The sequence below is a fragment of the Triplophysa rosa genome, linkage group LG11 (assembly GCF_024868665.1).
Source record: "Triplophysa rosa linkage group LG11, Trosa_1v2, whole genome shotgun sequence".
In the NCBI taxonomy this organism is placed as follows: domain Eukaryota; kingdom Metazoa; phylum Chordata; class Actinopteri; order Cypriniformes; family Nemacheilidae; genus Triplophysa; species Triplophysa rosa.
Window position 1 is genome coordinate 11,667,594 of NC_079900.1, and position 22,039 is coordinate 11,689,632.

General features: G+C 41.6%; 2 protein-coding genes, 1 long non-coding RNA gene and 1 other non-coding gene across 9 annotated transcripts in view; 2 read left to right on the plus strand and 2 right to left on the minus strand.

Annotated features, from left to right (window-relative positions):
* Nucleotides 1-974: 974 nt before the first annotated feature.
* Nucleotides 975-11,760, minus strand: si:ch211-51c14.1 (protein kinase C and casein kinase substrate in neurons protein 3). Of its 3 annotated transcripts, XM_057346128.1 has the most exons (11): nucleotides 11,215-11,253; nucleotides 10,572-10,608; nucleotides 9,814-9,881; nucleotides 6,938-7,094; nucleotides 6,338-6,573; nucleotides 5,799-5,954; nucleotides 5,411-5,586; nucleotides 3,492-3,612; nucleotides 2,841-2,914; nucleotides 2,485-2,564; nucleotides 975-2,389 (listed from the first exon to the last, which is right to left on the minus strand). In XM_057346128.1, the coding sequence occupies exons 1-11, from the start codon at nucleotides 11,236-11,238 to the stop codon at nucleotides 2,280-2,282; spliced, it is 1,239 nt and encodes a 412-aa protein (XP_057202111.1). In that variant the 5' UTR covers nucleotides 11,239-11,253; the 3' UTR covers nucleotides 975-2,279. The 3 variants fall into 3 exon arrangements, with proteins under 3 accessions (XP_057202111.1, XP_057202112.1, XP_057202113.1); XM_057346129.1 differs by lacking the exon at nucleotides 11,215-11,253 and having other exon boundaries at nucleotides 976-2,389; nucleotides 10,568-10,607; XM_057346130.1 differs by lacking the exons at nucleotides 10,572-10,608; nucleotides 11,215-11,253 and adding an exon at nucleotides 11,578-11,760 and having other exon boundaries at nucleotides 977-2,389.
* A 927-nt stretch (nucleotides 11,761-12,687) lies between these two features.
* Nucleotides 12,688-13,516, plus strand: LOC130561661 (uncharacterized). Its single transcript, XR_008963849.1, has 3 exons — nucleotides 12,688-12,767; nucleotides 13,067-13,103; nucleotides 13,309-13,516. It is a non-coding gene; the product is annotated as an uncharacterized LOC130561661 (long non-coding RNA).
* Nucleotides 13,153-13,240, plus strand: LOC130562333 (small nucleolar RNA SNORD88). The gene has a single exon (XR_008963943.1). It is a non-coding gene; the product is annotated as a small nucleolar RNA SNORD88 (small nucleolar RNA).
* Nucleotides 13,517-13,747: 231 nt separating the features above from the next.
* The window catches only part of shank1 (SH3 and multiple ankyrin repeat domains 1), an 88,029-nt gene continuing 79,737 nt past the window's right edge, over nucleotides 13,748-22,039 (minus strand). For 3 of the 4 annotated variants that reach the window (XM_057346121.1, XM_057346119.1, XM_057346120.1), the window contains 3 exons: nucleotides 18,490-22,012; nucleotides 16,937-17,839; nucleotides 13,748-16,675 (listed from right to left, as the gene is read on the minus strand). In XM_057346121.1, the coding sequence (XP_057202104.1) occupies nucleotides 16,588-16,675; nucleotides 16,937-17,839; nucleotides 18,490-22,012 (4,514 nt within the window). In that variant the 3' untranslated portion in view covers nucleotides 13,748-16,587. Of the gene's footprint in view, nucleotides 16,814-16,936; nucleotides 17,840-18,489; nucleotides 22,013-22,039 lie in introns of all 4 variants that reach the window. The other variant, XM_057346122.1, reaches the window with a different exon arrangement.

The window sequence follows — 22,039 nt, forward strand, 5'->3', positions numbered from 1 at the left end:
ACAGTAAGTGTAATTATAACAACAATAATATTATTAATAATAATAATAATAATAATAATAATTAGTTAAGCTGCTGTATTTGTGTATTTTGTCAATCATTCCTAATGCCTAATTTATTTAGTGTGGAATATTCTGTAGCATCTCAGATATTCACCAAAATATACATGTTATAAGTCGATACTGACACTGATGCTTTTTTGTGAAATTGTATGACTTTGTATTTGTGCAGTCCATGCATGCATGCAGACAACAAGAGTGACTAAGCAAACCGTCTCCTCAGTGTTCTGAATCATTTTTGCCAGATAAACACTGTGTTTGTTGAGTTTACGAAACTGTGAAGTAAAACCACATTTCTCGAACAACAAAATTGGTTGCGTCATTGACCTACTCATAGCTCATGCCAGCACTGCTTAGCATGAGCGTTATTTTTGCTCGCAAAAGTGAAAGGTTAATGTTGATCAAAACTGCGGGGAAGAAAACTGACCCTGTGAAAAGCTGAGAGTGGGTACATTTCTGACTCACCTACTCTGTGATGCGGGACAAATCTGTGTATGTGAGGAATTTACGCCAACCGTCCCGTATTAGCCGGGACGTCCCGTATATTGAGCCTGCCTGATTTGTCCCGTACGTGACCTCCCATGTCCCGTTAATTGACTGCTCCGCGTATTGAAGCAGCAGCAGCAGCAGTGATCAATCAATACACTCTCATCTAATCACTGCCCCTCTGACACGCATCAGTTTACATTAGGCCAAAATGCGGCGTTGTTTCTGAATCTGCAAAGCATGCATCAGTCACTCACACGCTCGCGCACGCACGCACACACACACACGCGCGCACAAAGCAGTGTTAACAGACTTTTGACAGAAAAGCAACATGAATGTAGTTTGTTACCCAGACGGACGCGTAGTCTACTATTTTATTAATTTATGTCTAACAGAAACGGAAAATATATAATTGAGAACGGCTTTATTGTGCATTTAGTTGTGCTACAATGTTAAATTACTGTACAGAGAGTAAACGCAAATACGAAGCAATGACGTCTTGCCAGTGCTAATTAGCACTGCTGCACAGATCAAATTTTGTCCCGTGTTTCATAGTAACAAAGTTACTGTACGAGTACAGTATGACACACATGAGTATGCACACACACATTTATTTACAGCTCCATTTGCAGATGCAGTTGCGGAACACGGCCTCGGGAAATGCACGGAGTGAATATAAACAGTGCATGTGTATAATCTACATGTAATAAAAGATATTCCAAGATGATTAAAAATGACAAAGCCTCACAGTAATCTGTATCCCTTTTAATACTGGTAGTATTTGCATTAAATTAGGGATGGTGCATACTTACATTTACTCGTACAAACAAACATCACCCTTGGTTGCATACATAATCTTTGGATATCATGACATTACACATGAAAGAAATGAACAAGAAGAGGCCTTCATAAGTCTCACTTTAAAAGGGGTGATAATTAATACTGCCTTATTGATACTAAAACTGCTATGTGAAACAAGCAACAAACAAAACAACAGAAGAAGATACACATGACACAATGTCAAATCAATTAACACATGACTAACCACATGGCCCCTTTTACACAGGGATCAGATATCATTTAATGTTCATAGTGTGAGTCATCATAAGAAATATGTTATTGATAAAATGTCAACAAGCGATAAAGTCTTTGGTGTCACATACTGACAATGTGTAGGCTCATGCATCAAGACAATGCTCTTCATATTCTCTCTTTATATTATAGGATTTCAGCACCTATTCATATAATATATAAAATTCACTCTCACGTCTCCATTAAAGCCACAACATCCCTAATGAAAAGTCCATCACAGACCCAAATTACATTACATGCCAGCCGTCTTTATGAGACTGATGAAGTCTAGATGGTGGTAGCAAAACTTAGCTTGACCAAACACAACATACGTTGGTGACCAGCTATGATGGTCTTTTCAGTAGGGAAGGCACACAATAACATAATATAACAATTTTCTCAAGATTTTATTGAAAGCACTTTTGGAAGCATTTTAACATCCTAAACTTCAAACATCAACTTTAATCCCGTATCAGCATACCGTCCATTACCCGGTTCAGACAAAACAAAGCAAACTTCAATAAAAATGGCTGTAAAACAGGCATAAACCTGGGCACCTGTGCATTTAAGGACCCCACAGCTGGATTCATTTACAGCCAGGGGTCTCTTGACAAGCATTAGCATGAGGACTGTGAGTAGATGGAGCTCTGTGCTGTCCTGTGCTTCTACACCACCTCCACATAGTTGGCCGGGTACAAGCCCTCTTTTCCACCGTCCATCATGCCTCTGCACCAACCCTGATCATCCTCATCCTCAATCTTAAGAAACTCCTCACCTGTGCCCATAAAAACACAGGCAAACAGTATCAAAAGCAATGTGAGGACAGGCACATTCAATGACACACACACACAGATGGACAAGACATCTTACCTGCTTTAAATGACAATTCATCTGTTTCCTGTCCAACATAGTCATAAAGAGCTCTGACTCTCACTCCTCCAATCATAACACTGACCCAAGGAGGGAAAACATACATTAACATCAATAATACAGCTAACCTGAAGATTTTAATGAAATGAATTACGTAAATTATAAATTAATGTTAACAACTTAACATTCAGTTATTGATTGAGAAATCAATATTGTATTGATTTAGGAATCAGGTTATAGTAGATGCGACAACAACCAAACAGCTCTGCTCACATACAATGACAGCCCTGTCCTGTAAGAGCCCCACAGCAAATAAATTTCAGGTAGCAAACCCAAATGAAGAGCAATCGACTGACCTTCTCTCCATCACCGCTATCTTCTGTTCCACCTCCTTCTTTCCCCTTTTATGCTTCTTGTCTGGAGTCCACTCCTAAAATAGAGATAACAACAGACAGAGTCAGTGAAGGAGTAAAAGTGTTTTGGCACTACAGAACAAAGTCTATTTGTGGATGCGCCTTTGTGAGGTCCATAAATATACTAGATGACACAACTTTAACACCCTCATTCACACAGCATCCTGATATGAATAAATTAACCTCAAAACAATACACATTACTAAAATATACAAGAACTGCCACTCTAAAACTGAACAGAGGTTATTAGTGGTGCCTGCCAAGGCGGCTGGGAACATTGTTTAGTCATTTAGTGCAGGGGGAGAGGGGAAATTCTAGCAACTCTTCGGCCTGCCATTTGGGACTTAACTCATCCTGACGGCACAAAATCATACAAATTGTTAGTGATAAATGAAAACCTAACACACGAAAAAATGGTCAAAAAACTGCTATATCTCCAGCTACAAGATACCACAATGTAAAGATTCGAAGGTGGGCTCTCATGACTGGTCCAGTAAGCGACCGAGTAACATCTGAGAACATGGTAGCAGCCACCCTGAAAATGCTATTTTAGAAATAACCTGGCAACCCCTAACAAATGAAATGCATAAATACCTGAAACTGAGGCCAGTCGGTGGGCATGCCTGGCCCATGTGTGTTCTTCCACAAGCGCAAATCTTCCTGCTCACTGATGGACATCAGAGTGTCATGGAGCTCATTATACACCGCTTTCACACTTTAAGACAGAAAGAAAACACAAGCTATTTACCATATGTACTATTGAAAGTCAACAGTATTTACACTGCAAAAACAGAATTTATCATCATGTTATTTTGTACATGTTTAGTAATATCCAAAACATCCTTGCATCCTTTCAAATCTATAACATGCTTGCTCTTTCATAGCTAAGGTATTCTCTGTTCATTTAATTTAATTATCAACTTAGTCTCAGATGTTTGTCCTAAAATTGCTTAGGAGAAATAAAAATAGAAACAAATGAGACAATGCATGTATGGAGTAAAGAAGTGTAAAATGAATGTAGATTATAAATAGGTAAAATAATTTAGATTTCGCTAAATGTGATGAGAAATGGAGTTAAAATCTTCAATAATATTGACTTGATTCCAGACTTGACAAATCGTTTATTGAGAGACGTTGGTGAAATTTCTGGGTCTTTTTCTCAGGAGAAATATCTGAGATGCAGGAGACTTAAAGGGATAATTCACCCCAAAATGAAAATTCTGTCATGAATTACTTACTCTCCAGTTGTTCCAAACCTGTATAAATGTCTTTGTTTGGTTGAACACAGAGAAATATATTTGGACGAATGCTTGTAACCAAACAGTTCTTGGATGCCATTAACTTCCATAGTGGGAAAAATTACAATGGCAGTCAAAAGTGCCCCAGAAATGTTTGATGTCCTATATTCTTCAAAATATCTTATTTTGTGTTCAACAGAACAAAAATATGTATAACGTTTTCCATTAAACTCATTGATGTCTAAGATAAATAATTGAGATATTAAAAAGACCTCATCTGTGATTTTTCTTTCTTATGGAAAAACAAAATGAGATATTAAAGCGGCCATTCCCTGTGATGCCAATTTTCAACCTTTAGTTAGTGTGTAATGTTGCTGTTAGAGCATAAACAATAACTGCAAAATGATAAAGCTCAAAGTTCAATGCCAAGCGAGATATTGTCTTTAATGGAATTCGCTTTTCAAGGACTAGAGAACTGCTGGAATCAGACTACAGTCCATACTTCCCGGGTAAATGATGTCACTATTCTGAGTTTTTGAAAAACCTCCGCTCAAAGGAATAGAGGGTATGCAATGATGTCACTTTCCTACGTGAACACGCCGGGACACGCCCCCCTTGAGCGCCAGGACACGTTCCCCTGTGTGGTAAAACACGCAGCAAAATGGCTGAGGAGAATAGGAGAAACAAAGAAACCGGGACTAAAACATGCAATTATTTGCTGAAATTATAAGCAGCTGAACTCGACGGTGGTCCTTACGACTTCCCTATGACTTACAAAGGAATCAAGTGTTCCTGGATACTGAAATGTTAAACGGAATTGCGTTTCCTGATATTGTAAGCAGTCATTTTGCGATCGCAATCTCTAACAAAGATTGACGTTCACACATGCACTAGCAGACCTCAGTTACACTTCGATCGATCCGCATGTTTTTAACTGATGAAGTGAAGTTGATGCCATTGTTACTGTTTATTGCAATCACGACAGACCAGGTCAGCTTCACCAATCAGAGCGTTTCGGAAGGAGGGACTTTATATAGACCGGAAGAAATCCAGTCGTTTTGTTAGAAGAGGGACAGCGGTGAACAATAGACTTGAAATATGTGAAATATAAATCGTTTTTTGAAACTAGAAACATGAACATCCATTGTTAAACACCCAAACAACACAATCAAAGCCTCAAAAACAGTAAAAGAATTGCTCCTTTAAGACGTGTTTTTATAGAAAATAAATATGAAAACTGTAGATAAAATGCACTTGCATTCACATCTCACATACCTCTCATTATTAGTGACGTCCAAGTGTCTATGGATTGACAGAAAAGCCTGTTTGAGAAAGCTTATCCTCTTCCTCTCCTCCTCCTGCGATTGGTCAAAGATAGACTCCATTTCCTCCATGTAGCGTGGAGCGTAACGTGTTACTTCCTCCAAAACCTTCTCATAGCGGGCTCGCACCTGCACACAGGAACTTGCAATCAATCGATGCAGTCATCTTGTTTTTGTTTTTTTGGCCCTGCATTGAACTGCTTTTTCTCTATAACTCTGTGGGGTGATTAATGCCCGCTTGTTAAGTGTGACATATATTGTGGCTGGCCCTACCTTTCACTGCACCATTATGCAGCATTTTCTGCTTGAGCCTTTCCAGGCTCAGTCAATAATTCACTCACTTTTTCGGTTTCCTGGTGTGCCAGTTCCGTCTCTTCCTGGATCCTCCTTTGTTTCTCGATGGCAATGTCAGGGTTGCCTTGGGCGTGGGCCTCCCGCTCGCGTGCCATGTGTTCCTTGCGACATGCTTTGTGGAACGCTGCCCTGGCCTTCTCTAGCTGTCACAAGACATGCACATTTATGGAGGTAAGGTTTCTTTAGTATTGCAAGGACCTTTGTACTTTCTAAAAGGAATTATAACCCTATGCATTTTAATTCGTCAATTTACTTTCGCGTTTTACTTTAATGGCTTGTTTGTGTGTACTTGCAATATTGCCAAAGCATTATACATAAAACAAGAGACATACAAATAGCACAATAACAACAAACAATATGGTGGAATTAAAATAAGGTGCTATGTGACGGATAATAATTAAATATAATAAAATATGTAAATATTGAAAATGACCTTTAAATATAAAAAAATTGATATTAATATATTTAATTTTAAACGGAGGCCCATGATATGGATGGAAAATTTTGTGTATGCATTACTACCAACCTTCTTCAGTCGCTTGGCCCAGGGCTTCTGGGCACGTGAGAAACCTGTTTCAAAATCCTGGGATTCTTTGAAACCTCCAAATATCTTCTTATGGAAAGTCTCCTTCTGCCATGTCCGGATGCGATCTCCGTCCTCTGACACCAGAGACCGACAGATGGAGGAGTGCAGTGAGGAGAGACGATCAGCAGAAGACAGAAAACACTGCCATGCTTGTAAAAGAGAGCCATAAAGAGGGCCTGGAAGCAGACGCAACATATCAAAGCCATTACAAAATGCATTCAATCATAGTGTTTTTGTGACATCGTAGCATTTATTTTGTCATAACACATAGTATTCTGTTGCACATACTATGTTTTGAAATGTAACACACGGTATATATATACACAAAAATATATATGAAGCAAAAACAGATAACTTCGTTTTTAAAAATATTCAAAAATCATGTTTTTATGGTTTTCCCAAGTAATAGCAATCAAACTGCAGTTTGGTTGTTTTGATTAAGTAATAACTCGAAAAATACAGCTAACTAACACAATAAAACACATTTTAAAAACCTTTTTTTGCAAATACACTCTTCATATATAAAACAGCAGTACTCACTGGTGTCCACTAGGGGTTTCCACTTGGTACTCCATTCACTCAGTTGCTGAGCGTACTGCCGCTCAACCCTGGCCCTTTCTTGAAAACATGCCACTATGTCATTACATGCCTGGAAGGCGTCTTCGGTCCGCTTCACTGTCCGATGGTAGTTCCCTGGCTGAGAGACAGACAGAGAGAACATGGAAGGATTGTAATATAAAGAGAAAAGACAAACATGAGAGAAAATAAATTATATGAATCCTGACGGTAGCTATGTAAACTGTTTATTAAATTGAAAATTAGGTATTTACTGTAAAACACAGGGAATATTTCTACTTTTGGGAGATTGACCTCATTTCTCTTCCAGTAGGTTACTGGGTTTGTTTGCTATGGATTAGATGAACCATTAGAGTAGTGTGAGGTTTGTTTCTAATATAAATGCTTGAAGACAGCATGTGGTGTGGAAAAACAGAGCTCAATTCAAACATTATTCCCCCAAAACATCTGTGACTAGATGAGCAGCAGCGAGTCGAGAGAATTCAGGCCATGGTAAGTGGAGCATCACATGGGCAGAGCTGCGGGTCGATTAACTGAAATAAAAGGATAAATGAGGGAGGAGGGTTAACATAATGACATTTCCAGAGTGGGCGTCTTGTTTGCTGATGTGGAGCTTGTTTCTCTATGCCGGCAACTGTAAGCAGCTCTCCTACAGTTTTATCAATTCATCCACTTATTTTACATGTTCCATCAGTGCTGTTTCTTCTCGATTTCTTTCTTTCAGATTTGCTCTCTCCTTCAGCTGCGGTTTGTGCCACGTTCTTTCCCCGGTCTGAGAAAAAGTAAAAACAGCTGAGGAATCTCATCTCAGGCCAAGAGCAATGCAGAGCAACACCTGCCAACCAATCAGAGCATTACAAAAACCTAACAAATAACAAAACCCTTGTCAAAGAGAATATGACACCGTGGCACATTCAGCAAGCCTCAAATCTGATGAACAGTTTTATAGAACAGACAAGCCCATTTAAAATCAACCCCATTCAGTTTGTGACAGTTCTGGATTAAACATTTTAGATTTCATTACTGCATGCAACAATATTCTGCAGATATACTGAGGTTAAGCAATCACAGTGTCTCACAGGAACACAAAACACTAGGTTCTGGTCAGCGGCCAGCCAATTTCAAGGTAAGGCGTACAACAAAACCTCTGCAGGCCGTCCGAAACAAAATCAGTCAGGTTGCTGTAAACTGAACTCAGTTGCGACTGAACATCATTGCCTGGAGAGTACAAGGCTTTTACCAAAACTGTACCACTGGCCTGGCTCCAGATGAGACGGCAACTCGGCAAAACAGGCTGAGGCTAAGGAGTGAGCTGATGAGAATCTTAAACAGCTGCACACAGCTTTCAAAGCAGCACTGAGAGCTCTAGATGTCACTAAAAAGTAACAAGCAATCACTACAGAAGACTGCATTAATGCTAAGCAGAAGAAAAGTCCTCTTGAATACATATGCAAGACACAATTAGATGCATGAAAAATGGTGTTTATGTAAATTAAAACCCATTTAAATGTATTTACAGTGTGTGAGACAAGCATTATAAATCCAGCGGTTTCCACAATGGGAACGTCTTAAACAAACTTTATGAAATAACCTTTTAATAAAATCTAATGATGCAAAAAGTTTTCTATGTGGTCTCATGGAATAAAATAGGGTTTCCCAAACTGGGGTAGGCACAAGGGAATTGCAGGTGCATGGTTCGTGAGGTGTATGACTACAAGTGCACATACAAGTTGTTTCCATTGCTTTAAAAAAATTAATTAATAAAGAAATAACAAGTTATGTAAAATACTACTAATAAAAATTGCAAAACAGATAAAAAAATAAGTTAATCATGCATATGTGCTAATTATTGAAATATTTACTTCCTCAGGGAGAGTACTTCTCAGGGGATACTTCAAGTAAATGATTTAGGTCAAAGGGTTTCAGCTGAAAAATGTTTGAAACCCCCTGAAATAACATATACATATGTGGATGTTTAACCTTAAACAGAAATGGATATTAAAGGGATAGTGAATGAAAATGTTGTCATCATTCACTCACCCTCTTGTCATTTTAAACCTGTTTGACTTTCTTCCACAGAACACAAAAGAAGATATTTTAAAGAATGTTGGTAACCGAAAAACTGCGTTACCCGTTCAGTTGCATTGGTTTTGAAGTGAATGGGTACCGCCGTTGCTCGGTTACCAACATTCTTCTTTTATGTTCTGTGGAAGAAAGAAAGTCATACAGGTTTGAAATCACAAAAGAGGGTGAGTAAATGATGACATAATTTTCATTTTTGGGTGAACTATCCCTTTAAAATCCCTCTTAAACACAACATAAAAATACTAGAATTACAGTATTATTTTCAAACAGGTTTTGACAATGTAGAAAAGAATAGCAAACTTGTGAAAATGGGATATAAATGGCAAATTACCGCAAGATTGCAACACATTATTGGAGAACAGAAAAGCGAACCAATAAAGGAGCTGAGAGACAAAAGTTGAGCGAATTAAAATGGGTGGAGGTACAAAGGACAAAATTTATAGACTGAGATTAAAGGTTTCACTGAATAACACATAGTCTCAAAGACTTCACTTGAATATTAATCATCATTAAGTCAATGTAAAGTCTTACATAACAATTTTCTACAGAGGAAAATTAAGTTTAACATCTAAACAAAATCTTCTCCCGTGTTATTGATTAAATATAAAACGTTTAAAGCGCAGTATCTTTAGTTAAAATAAAGTCACAAGTTACATCACCCACATTACACATAATCTGTAAAATAATAAAAAATAAAAAATATAAAACATAAGGTTCATAACCCTGTCTGACTCACTGCTGTCTGATTCACTTACCATCCAGAAACTCTGATTGTTGGCATCCTCTGGGCCCGTCTCTGCCGGTACCGTTGACATGATAGAGTCTAAAACAGAAAACAAGAGATACTGTATAACAAAAAAGTTTATCGATCTTAGTTTTTATTTTGCTAAAGTCCTCTTCATTTGACCCGACATTCAGGCAGGAGACAAGGATGGAATTTATTCCTAATGTGGGGTAAATATGAATGCAATAGTATGTGTGACAGCTGAAGCTCATACTGTGCAGTCTAATAACAAGCTGGGAGAGTCTGGTGTTTTACGAGCTTTCTTCTATTGAAACGACAGTTTACGAACTGCGGAAAAAAGTGCAGCTAACAAGTTTAATGGCCTTCTAGTCTAATTCACTATGAAAATACAGACAGTTACTTACAGTATAAGGCTGTTTACAGAAGATCAAAGAGATTTCTATAATAAAAATCTGAAATTACTCAAAACATCTTAATCTTAGTGTTGTACGTGAGAGCTAAAGTGGTGGGTTTTATTAGCCAGAAGGACTGTCACTTTCTGCTGGTGTCTGCTTGATCCACAAACCCTGGCTTTGAAACTTGAGCCATCCCAAAATAAACAGGGCTGAAGTTCACCAATAGCAACACAAACTCGAACACACACGCCCGTACCTCTTGAAAGAACACATGCTCATGAGATCATTGACACATGTGCTTGCAAACACCAACACATGTGGATGGCAAACATGCCCACACAAGCTGTCACACACATGCTGTAAACATACTCGCCATTGACAACCAAACATGCGCCTGTGGTCATTTGTCTCTGTAAATGCAATAAACCACATTTTATCACAACATGTTAAAAGAAGGAGAGAACTGTGTCCCATTGTTTCCTGTCTTTCCCTCTCAATGGTCTTATCCCCCTTTCCCACCGCAGGGTAGCATAAATCGCCCTATATTTGATCTTTGACCTCACTTCCTGTTCTTCTCCCTCCAGACAGCTTTGCGGTCTCAGAGAACTACTGAACTAACAATCTTCATCTCAGTTTTCTGTGGGGCCAACATTTCTTGAACAGATTCTAGAAGTGTGTATGTTCTTGGTAAAGAATCTCTGCTGTATACATTTACTATTGACACTATTGAATGTGGATTAAAATAAAGGAATGAGCCTGATGAACACATCTGCTGGAGTGAGAACACTGGCCCTGTTTTATAAAATGGTGTGACAATGATTACTATATATATTCATTTGAACTATTGAAGGTATCAAGTATAAAAGGAATACCTTTCAAGAATAGCATTATATAAAGACGGGCAGAATCTTATTTTAGAGAGAACAAAGTCCTTTGCATGGGTCAAACTAAGCAAAAGTCATAATAAAGTGGAAATCCAACATTTTCAAATAGATTTAAAAGGTTCACAATCTTACTTTGGTGAGGACGGAGTGACCCATTTCTCTGAAAATACATGCAGTTGTTTGTGTGAATCTGCATTTCTCTTCACTTAAGCTACAGTACTTTCTCTTGTCTTCCCCTTTACAAAGCCCCTCAAACCCCAAAACCCCTCACCCACCCTGGCACTCTCTCTCTCCTCCCCTTGTCCCCGTTTTGAGTGTCACACATATCTCAACGCACCCACACACTTAAGAAATATATAGCAACTTATGAATACATAAGACAGAAATAGTATATGTATCCTGCAGACTTCTTCAATGCAAATTTCTAATGTGGTCATATTTAATAAAACACAAAGAATATATGACGGAGAAAGGAAAGGAAGATAACAGACTTACCTTAAACTTGTTTGCTTTTGCTTTTTAAAGAAGGTACAGATTATCCCTTTTCCGCTTGCTCTTCCACTTTAAAAATTACCATATGGATTATATTACGTTTATTCTCTGTATTTGAACCACAGTCACCGGCTTCCTGTCACTCTCTCTCTCTCTCTCTCTCTCTCTCTCTCTCTCTCTCTCTCTNCTCTCTCTCTCTCTCTCTCTCTCTCTCTCTCTCTCTCTCTCTCTCTCTCTCTCTCTCTCTCTCTCTCTCTCTCTCTCTCTCTCTCTCTCTCCAGAACTCCTCTTTCCAAAGCAGCTGCAGACAGCCAGACCTTTTGCTCTGTGGATCATACTACATGACAACACTCCTCCCTCTCGCTCTCTCTCAACTGAGCACACAATCATAGAAAAAATACGAAGTGGTTTGGGTCCATTTGGGTTTCATTTGTAAAACAATTAGTAAAACATGTTGCGTTGAAAACATAGACATAACCACCAATATAACCTGAATGTCAAAATTACAATAGAGCATCCTACCACGATTTGGACAAAGATTAAAATCTAGAAACTTTTCTTGATCTAGACAACAACTGTACTGTATGGTAAAAGACTCAGAGATCAGATTGTGCTGGGCGAAGGCTTTACTGCTGTGAGTATGGAAGATTTTACCTACACTTGCCATATCCCCTCCAAAATATTTTTGGCTCCATAGACATACATACAGCTGCCGTATTGACCACTTATGGCTGCGATGAATCAGCCGCCATATTGGGAAGGGCAAAAACTCTAAATATACAAGTGAATGGAAGAGCTGCGGTTTATCTGTATAAAGATACAATAACATTTACATTCTTAACTGATTTCAATGTTTTTTTATAGTTTCCAATGGTTTCGCTGTCTAATTGACCTAAAGAATTGTGAAAAAGCTTGTCAGGCACAAATCGGTTGAGAAATATAAACGTTATTGTTTTTATCCAGAAAAAAGCTCCCCATGTAAAAGCAATTTAAAAAAGTATTTGTGCATAGGCCTATACTGTATAAACAAACACGAAATATTTATTTCAAGCTGCACGAGTACTATGTCTCGTTGAATTTCGAAAAGGCGATATCAACGGACTCCTAAAGGTCCTACTTATGATATATACCGCCACACTGCCGACCTTAGAGACCTGTTTGCGTGTTGGTTGGAGCCGTGGGACTGTATATGGGTAAGCACATAAGCTCCAGACCTCTCATTTTCTTAAAAAAGGACTTGTTTTAACTTGTAAATAATTCAAGATATTTTACGACATACATTTTAAAGTTAATCGTAATATTGGTTAGTCATTGTAGTCTTTACTCCTGACCACGTGGTATGAGGGGTGGGTTGTAGAGAAATTTTGGTATACTAGTTAGTTTAAATTTAAGTGGTGAGATCTGGTTTATAGACCGTTCGTTTATATGGTTTAAAGCGGTTTTAAACCTTTTTACGGTTTAACCAACGTGTTCCTTTCATTTTCTTCTGCAGATTGTTGTGTCCCAGGACTCCTCACTGCTGTCTCGAGGTGAGGAATGATTGCATAACTTGAAATAAAAATTGTGATATTCGACGTAACACTTTTGTGATGATTTAGCACTGGGCTCTGAACATATGTAGACAACGTGCATTTCTGCTCTTGACATGGCAGAATCTGAAAAGTGTTATTGCACCGTGAATCAAGAGGATACAAAATGTGAATCCGTACTAAAACTTCTTCTCATCACTTGCAGATTAAAGAATTAAAAAGCAGACCGGGACGTGTTCGAAGTCAAGCTTTCAGCACATTACACCCATGCGGTTTCTTTGTGCAGTGTTTGCATATATACTTGTACTTTATGTAATTTTGCAGGTGTAAAATCTGTCAAAGTTTTTGTTTTGTGTATATTTTGCTAATGTGAGTGTGTGCGTTTTTAAAAACCTTTTATTAAACCAATATAAAGCCATGTGATTGTCAATTGCGTGATTTGTTCTTGTCATCAAAAGTTGCAATGTTAGTGGCAGTCTTAGAAAAGTATAACATTTTCTCTTTTGTTTGATTGGGGTCTGACTCTGAATCTGCAATATACCTTTCATTTTAATAAGAATCTGGAATTAACATTGAAATTTGCATATTTTACACTCGAGTACGTGTTTGATAAAGCCTACAGAACAAACCACAGCTGACTCGAAGTAATTCCTGCATCATTTATTATAATTCTAATAACCTTTATTCAGTTCTTAAAACATTTGTATTTCATATGTGTATATGAATATCGCATATACATATTCTGTAAATAACCTCTTATCTGTTCATAATTTTCTTCAATTTAAAATAAGAGATGCTTTCTGCACACCCTGGGCGGTTACTGCATCAATTGTTCAGTGACCTTTTCCTGGGTCATTTTGTCCAGACCCATTAATGGCTCTGTGATCTTAGATATGCATGTAACTAGCATGATGATTGTGGTTAACCCTGCAGTGTTTGAAGGCATGTTTGAATACTCTCATTACTGCGATTTGAAGCTCATAAGCATTAAACCTTGAAAAGTTCAGCTCTGTGGAGCTTGAGTCTTAAAGACACCGTTCCTTTTTCAAACCATTAAAGACATTCTTCCATTGTTTGAGATTGGATGACAGAAAATGTGACTTTACCTCCATCTAGTGGTCATTACAGACCTGTGGGTATGTTTTTCTGGAGACCACAGACCAGCAATTTGCTCGATGAATTTTAGGAAAGGTGAGAATCAGGATGTGTAGAAAGCATGATTTGATTACACAATAAACAATGTTTGGAAGACAGAGATTCGTTAAAACTTTGAATATTTTTTTCCATCTCGGACCGTTAGAATTATAACTAATCCATTGTCCTTACTGTTATCAACATCACTATACTTACCAGCTTAAACATCAAAAATACAATTATTTCTTTGATCTTTATGTCCAATATAAGTGACTAAAGTAAAGCGATTAATGTGATGATGCATGGATGAACAAATGCAAAATGAGCAGGGCACGATGGAGGTGTGAGATCTTAACTGATGAGCCTCAAAATATGAAGGTGGTTGCACGGACTGCAAATATGATAAAATTGAAGGAATTATTCACAAAAGAAAGTGCAATGTAATGGGGAGCCCTTTTAATTGATTGAGCAACTATTTGTAATGTGGGCTGGAGGTCACTGGATTTAATTCTAAGTTTGTGGAAATGAATATGTAAAGGGTGTGTCCTATCACAAACAAGCTCTCTGATCAAATCACAGATAGTCCTTGCATACAAAATGAAGTTACAATATTCTGTATGATAATGTAGGAAAGGGTGAGGAACATTATTAGATATGAAATCCTTTTTTCTAAGTTAAATCCTAGATGTACAGAAGATCTGAGCACATTGCATGGTCACAAAAATTGTCAAGCATAAACACCCAGCAGTTTCTGACTGCAGCTCAGTCAACAGCGATAACAGCAAGGACGATGAGAACAGTGACTGCAATAAATAACATTGTCTCTTGTTAAATCAGCAACAGAATTTCAGACCATTTTCCAGTTTTAAAAATTGTTATAGGAACAATCATCGTATTAAAATGGGTATTAGCACATACCCCTCGACCTTGTCAGAGTACATGTTCATCTTGCCTTGCCTCCATAGAAAAAGAGTGTTTTTTGGAAGGAGAGAGGGAGAGTGACTTGAAAAGTGAAATACAGGCAGTTTGGTTTTCCCTCTCCCTCTCCTCCATGTCTCCTCTTCTAAAATGGAGCCTCAATATCGTCGATAATTTTGTTGAAGTTGCAGTCACCTCTTTATTGAAAGTCTGTGATAAAAACGTTGATAAACTTTCAGTATATATATATATATATATATGTATATATATATACTTTTTACAATGTTGTATCATCTTTCTTTTTCTAAAGATTTTTTGCGTTTTAACATCTTCATCTTGAATCCATACATAGATATTTTACTGTGTCCCATTGTTTTTTATAGAAATAAAATGTATGTGTATTTCAATGTATGTGTCAGAATCAGTAGTGGTGAGGATGTTCTGTGCACGTGTGTGTGTGTAATGTGTGTGTGTGGTAAAGAGCTTGTGTTCTGTTGGCCTGGGCACTTATTTTTGCTACGGGTTTGTAATACAGTGACCAGTCTGTATAGATATATTTATATGTATTTATATTATTCCATTATAAGACATGAGAAGATAAAGTTCTAGTCAAATACAAGATCAACACCAGCCCCAATCTGGCTCGACAAAATAGAATCCCTCCATTGGTGAGGTAAAAACACGTAACAAATCATGGTCATGCCTCTAACGACAACCTTTCACATTATCATGTGAACACGCGCGCACACACACACACGCACACACACACGCACACGCACACACACACACACACACACACACACACACACACACACACACACACACACACGCAACAGGAACCCACGCATAAACACACTCATACCAAATAAGTGCCTGTTGTTAAATTGACCTCTATTTTAAGGACTAGTCATGCCAGGACAAGAGGTTTTTCACTACTTGCCCTCTCTGCGTCAGTCTCCAGTGAACCTGTACTAAAAGACCAATAGTAATAGTAATAGTCAATAATACAGACTCGGTTCAAACTCTGAGAAAAAGAGAAAGACAGCAAATGTGGGCTAAATATCCCTCTTTCTCCCTATCTCTAAAGAACCACAGAAAAGTGTTTTGATTGTTTCCCTCAAAATTATTTGGCTCAGTTATGTGGAGTCATTCATTCAATCATTTCTATTGTGAGTGCCTGTGAGCTCTAATGATTTTCTGTTTGTATGTATGGATATGTATGTGGGTGTTTATGTTTTAGTTGACTAAATCGCACATGTAAACGCAGGCATGTTCACAGTTCAGGCCTTCAACTCTCTCGCTTTTTCCCATCGATCTCATCCTCATCATCTCTGAGTCAGCAGGTTGATATCGAAGTTCCCTCTTCTTGTGTTGTCTTCCATTCAGGGAATAATCTCGGATGGCAGCGGTTGTTGTCACCTCACCTGTCCTCTCAGCTCCGGTTGGCCTCATCTCTCCTTCTGTCTGTCCGTTCATCTCGAGGGGAGAGGGCGGGAATGGGGAAAGGGCTAGAAGACAGCCTGAAGGGGTGGGGGAAGGCGTAAAAATGTTTACAAAAAAGTATTTTTTCTTATTCTCCATCATCCCTTTCTTTCTGTTCTCTTCTGTTCATCTCTTTCCCCATGTGAGCTCATGCAGCAGCCCAATCCAGATGTTTCCTGCAGTTATCAATCCCAAAGTTATTCATATTTTCTGTTATAGTTGTTTGTTTTTTGTTCATGCACTACCCTTTCATGCCCTAATCCCTCTCCATCGCTGTCCACCCTTATGTCTCTTCTCACCTGTCCATCACTCTCCTCAGTGCTCTCTCTATGTTCATGCGATGGCCAACCCTGGTCACACCCAGGTCCAGGTAGTCCTCCTTGGTAAGAGAGGGCAGGTGTGTGCCATCAATCTCATTGTCCAGAAAACGCTCCCTGTGCTCACCCAAGTTCAGATAACCCAGCCAATCAGCCACATCGTACTTGGTCCAGTATGGGAGTGGTTTAGAGGCAAAGGGCTTGGTGGGTGAAGGGGGAGGGAGGTGGGGGTAACTCAGGCAAGTGGGTGGAGGAATGTGATGGAGAGGCGGGGAGGAAGTCCCTGACAGGAAGTGGGTCGGGGAAAGGGAGCGAGAGACAACCAGAGAGGAATTTGGTGGCGGCGGAGCACCTGAGGTGGCAAAGAGAGGAGGAGACGGGGAGAAGTAGGGGTCCCCGAGGGGATTTGCAGGTGAGGGTGGAGTGACGGAACCACGAAGATCATAAAGGCTGCTATAGAGAGGAGTGGTGGGGAGAATGGGAAGCGATGAGGGACGGGGAGGGCCAAGCTTGGGACGGTCAGAAGGAGAAATTAGGGGGCTGGGTGCACGTCTGCGTTGAGCGTGATGGGACTCAGCTTTACGGGACTCGCGGCTGGGGATAAACTGGAACTCTAGGGCTTTGGTGCGGTACACGGGACGATGTTTGGGTGAGGTGGGGTATGGCGAATACGAAGAGGGAGAAACGGGTGAGTGGGATCGGGGAGGAGGCTGGGATGAGTTAGCAGGGGGCTGAGGGGAAGGAGATCGAGCCCAGTTCGGGTAGATTGGCTGGGAGGAAGGGGTGGGGGAGGGAGACAAGGCAGGCTGAGAGAGTTGAACAGGAGATGGCGAGGAAGAGCGGACAGAGGGAGGACTCAACGCACCTGTGGAGTCCTCCGAGAACCTGAATAGAAAGAAAATGGAAAAACAAATTAAGATATTGAAAAATAGAGAGAGAAAGATAAAGAAAAGAAGAGAGAAAAAGAAAGAAGTAGGGTAGGGAGAGATAGATTTAATCATTACTTTTGCAGTTCTTGGTTTGCACTGTTTTTGTTGTACGCAGCTCAGTTGTAAATGGTCTGGCAATACATTTGTCATGGAAAATAGAGCACCTTAAAACTGAAACTGACTGATAGTTAAAGAGAGAGAGACAGGTTTGTACTGTAACAGTTACCTGTGTCTGATGTGGGACAGACAGATGTACATGGATAGTGTGAAAAAGGCAAAATAACAAAAAGAGAGAAACAGTTAAACACATACACACACGGTTAAACAGTAGACACACACAGTTCACTGGTGTTTGAGATTGTGCAAAAATAAAACAAATCCTAATTCTAGTGCAGTTAAGTAGGGAATTGACTTTTTTAGACTTTGTTTTAAACGACACTCATTCAAGCAGTTGTTCAAATTTGCTTTTATATAACTACAGTTTAATTCATGACATCACACAATGCTCATGCAGCTGAACGATCCTCATGCCACATGCCTTCTTTTAAGGCCAGCATGCAGACATTGACACTTAGCCATGCATTTAAACTTACAACAAACACATACCTATGTCTGCTCAGTGACCTCTGAGCTCCCCAGCTCTCTGTTCCTTTGCTCCTCTGATGTAATTTGGAGCTTAGCTCATTGATGATGCTCGCCTTCATACTGGACATGGGAGGATGCAGCTTACGTGCTTCCATGTAAGTCCCTCCAGCCTGGCCTGCTCCCTCTCCCACAGACTGTGCAGCCCCGGTCGACCCTTCACCCCAAAGAGGTTTCATCTCTGGAGTGCGGGGTCGATCAAAGTACATTACAGAGGAGCGAGCGATCCCTGGCCCTTCCCCCATCCCATAGCCATCTCGGGCATTAATGTACTCCTCCTCTGCCTCTTGTGCCTCATCCTCCTCCTCTTCCTCCTCCCTACGTCTGTGGTATGCAGGGGGTGCTGTGCTGGTTTGCCGTCGTAGATCTCCGGCCCGGCTGCCTTCTCTGTACCTCTGTGTTTTCGGGTAGGTGGATGCAGTGCTGGTGGCTTTGGCATTGTGCATTTCAAAAGTCTGTCCATCAAGGTAGCTCATGTAGGATTCTAAAAAGTCTGCGCCACTCGTTCTGTCAGACTCTGTTGTGCCTCCACTTCCACCTAAGCTCCCCAACCCTGCTCTCTCCAACCTCTCTCTGACCCCACTCCCACTGAGTGCTAGAATACTGTCTAAGTGATGGTCACTGCTGCTTCGGCTGTCCAACTCTTCAATGCCAGAATCCACTACTGTCTCCTGGGACTCACTGGTCATGGCTGCAGCTGCACTGGGCGGTGGATGATGCTCTGCACTGGGCCGCCTGCTACTTCCTGTAGCTACTGTGGAGACGGTTGCCATGCGTGTGTGCGGGGTGACAATGGCAGCCGTAGTAGCGATAGCGGAAACAGTTGAAGTAGAAGCAGTTGAGGAACAGCTTGCGGTCACAGTTGAGGAGCCTCTTAGTGAGACAGAGGTTGCAGGCGTGGATACTGGGGGCCCCCGGTAGGCAGGTGGAGCTGGGATAGAATGGGGAGGTGGCGTTGGAGAAGAGGAACGCTCTGGCGGATGTGTATTGTTATACAGATGTTGTGATTGGGATAGACCAAATGGTCTGTGGTAGGATGTGGGTGGGGGTGGAGGTGATACAGAGGGAGGTGGAGGAGGTGCAGCAGGTTGCAACGTGGAGGGAGACGGAGGTGGGAGAGGATTCGGGTATGATGGTGAAGGAGATGGGGCAGACTGGGTCAGGTTGGCAACCTCACTGTCATAGGAAGTTAGACTTGAAGTTGTGGAATCCCCTGCCTGGGGTGAAGGCAGAGGCGTGTGAAGGGGGAACCCTGCCATAAAGGAGTCTTTTGGAGGTGGAGGAGGTGGCGGGGGAGGTGGGGGAGGAGGTTGGTGAAGCTGTTGACGGGCTGACAGATTGTTATACATCATACTATGGTAACCCAAACCACGATCAAAACTGTTGGCAAACTCTAACGGTGGAGGAAGAGGCTCAGCAAACACAAACTCATCATCTGCATCCACTGAGGGGGCTGGGGGAGGGAGAACCATCAAACCTGATCCACTTCCACCTCCTCCTCCAGCTGAAGGACGTGTAGGTGCCACTGCTGGAGGTGGAGATGGAGGTGTTAGGGAAAGGATGTATGACCCAGCCTCACTCTCCATCCTCAAAAATGATGGGCGCCGAGGCGATGGCTGAATTGACTGCTGTTGTAACTGGGTCTGAGCTTTCTCCATCTCTCTTTCTCTTGATCTCTCTCTCTGACGCTCTCTGTCACGTTCCTTGTAGGTGGGCTGGTAGTGCTGAGATTGGTAGTGGTGTGTGTGGACGGTTTTATCTTCAGAGAATCGAACCCTTAGACCTTCTCTGGGAGCAGAGGCACCAGCGGCCTCCCTTTCCGCACGATCTCCCACCCTTGTTTCCTCACCCCAACTGCTCCCTGCTCCACGCAGGATTCTGGGTGATGGAGGCCGAGTAGATGTGGTGGTAGCAGCTAGTGAGGATGAGGTAACAAGGTATGATGAGGAGCTGGCGGACTGGGCAGCAGAGGAGATGGCAGAGGAAGACGAGGTCATGGAGTAGGAGAGATGTGAAGTGGGTTGCGCAGTGGATGAGGGAAAGGCTCCAATGCTGGACAGCTGCCGGCTAAAGTGATGTTCTGGGGTCCTTTCCCGACGTATGCGTCCGTCATCTTTCAAGGCACGTTCACGTGCCGCTAACGCTAAGCCTAGTGGGGATGAAGGGTCTAGAACTTTCCCTGTTAGCGGGTGAATAAAAGTTGTGGTGGAAGGTTGCTGCTGCTGCTGTTGTCGGCCTCCTGCTCCATAGAAGTCAGCAGGTACAGACTTGGGCTGGTAGTCCCCAGGAGGAGCAGGTGAGGAGTACTCAGGCAAGCCAAATGCAGGAGGCATACTGCGTGTGTGGTGGATAAAGGTATCACCTGAGAACATGCCCTCATCTATAGATTTGGATGGTCGCAGGCGAGGTGAAGGCTGAGTGCTTAGCTGCTGTTGGGACGTCTGGGTTCGTCCTATGACTCCTCCTACTCCACCTAACTCTTCCTCAGCAGAGAGAAAAAATGAGGCACTCTTCCTTCGTGCTTCATGAAATCGTTCACGGTCCCTGCGAGCTGCCCCTACTATGGCAGCACCAAACTGGCTGGTATAGTCCAAACTCTCTTGAGTACGAAGTGATGACGCTGATGGAGGTGGAGGAGCAGGCATAGAGGGAGGGGCTGGTGGTGGAACAGTAGGTGCAGGTGGGGGAACAACTGGTTGGGGTTTTGAACTGTCACTTTCTTCTGGGGGAGGTGGTTCAGCCTCCACACTGCTGCCTTGGCTACTGCGACCACTACTGCTGGTAGATGGAGCTTTAACAATGATGGTGGGAATAGGAATGGAGCTCTTCTCCACTGACCCCTTTCCTTCCAGCGTACCCTGGCCTCCACGCAGATCCTCCACTTTTGATTGCTTTACCAAGGGTCCCTTCCCTCTCCGTCCACCACCTTTTGGTACACCCCCTGTCCCAACTGCACTGCGGTCCAACCTGGAGGGTTGGCTTTGAGTAGTCTGCTGCTGCTGGGGAATTACTGTAGCGACACTGCTGGGTGGCACTGCATTGCTGTAGCCCCTTCTCAATGCTGCTGCCTTGGCCCCTGGTCCTCCTCCAGCTCCTGCAAGGTCCCCTGTGTACCCAATCACCTTCCTGGAAGCAGTTCTGCTAGGCACAGACGGGTGAGCTTGAGCATGAGAGTAAGGAAGAGGTTGGTCCCCTGTTCCAGATCCAGTTGGTGGTCCAGGGGACCTATCTCTGGCTCCATGGGCGACGTGTATTGACTGCGAGTAGAGCTGATAATGTGCAGAAGAGGAAGTGGATTGGGACACAGAAACAGAAGGTTGTTGGGGTGTCTTGCCCCGAAAGCCAAGAGGGGGTGCTGAGGAGAATGGGGGCTCAGGGGGAGCTGTAGTAGGTGGAGGAGGGATATCATCTGGGCCGGGCACTGAAAGACTTCGTGCAAACTTCATGGCTGGAGGATGAAGGTGCTGCTTCTCCTCCTCTGGAACCCCTGCAGAAAATAAATATAAAAACTTGT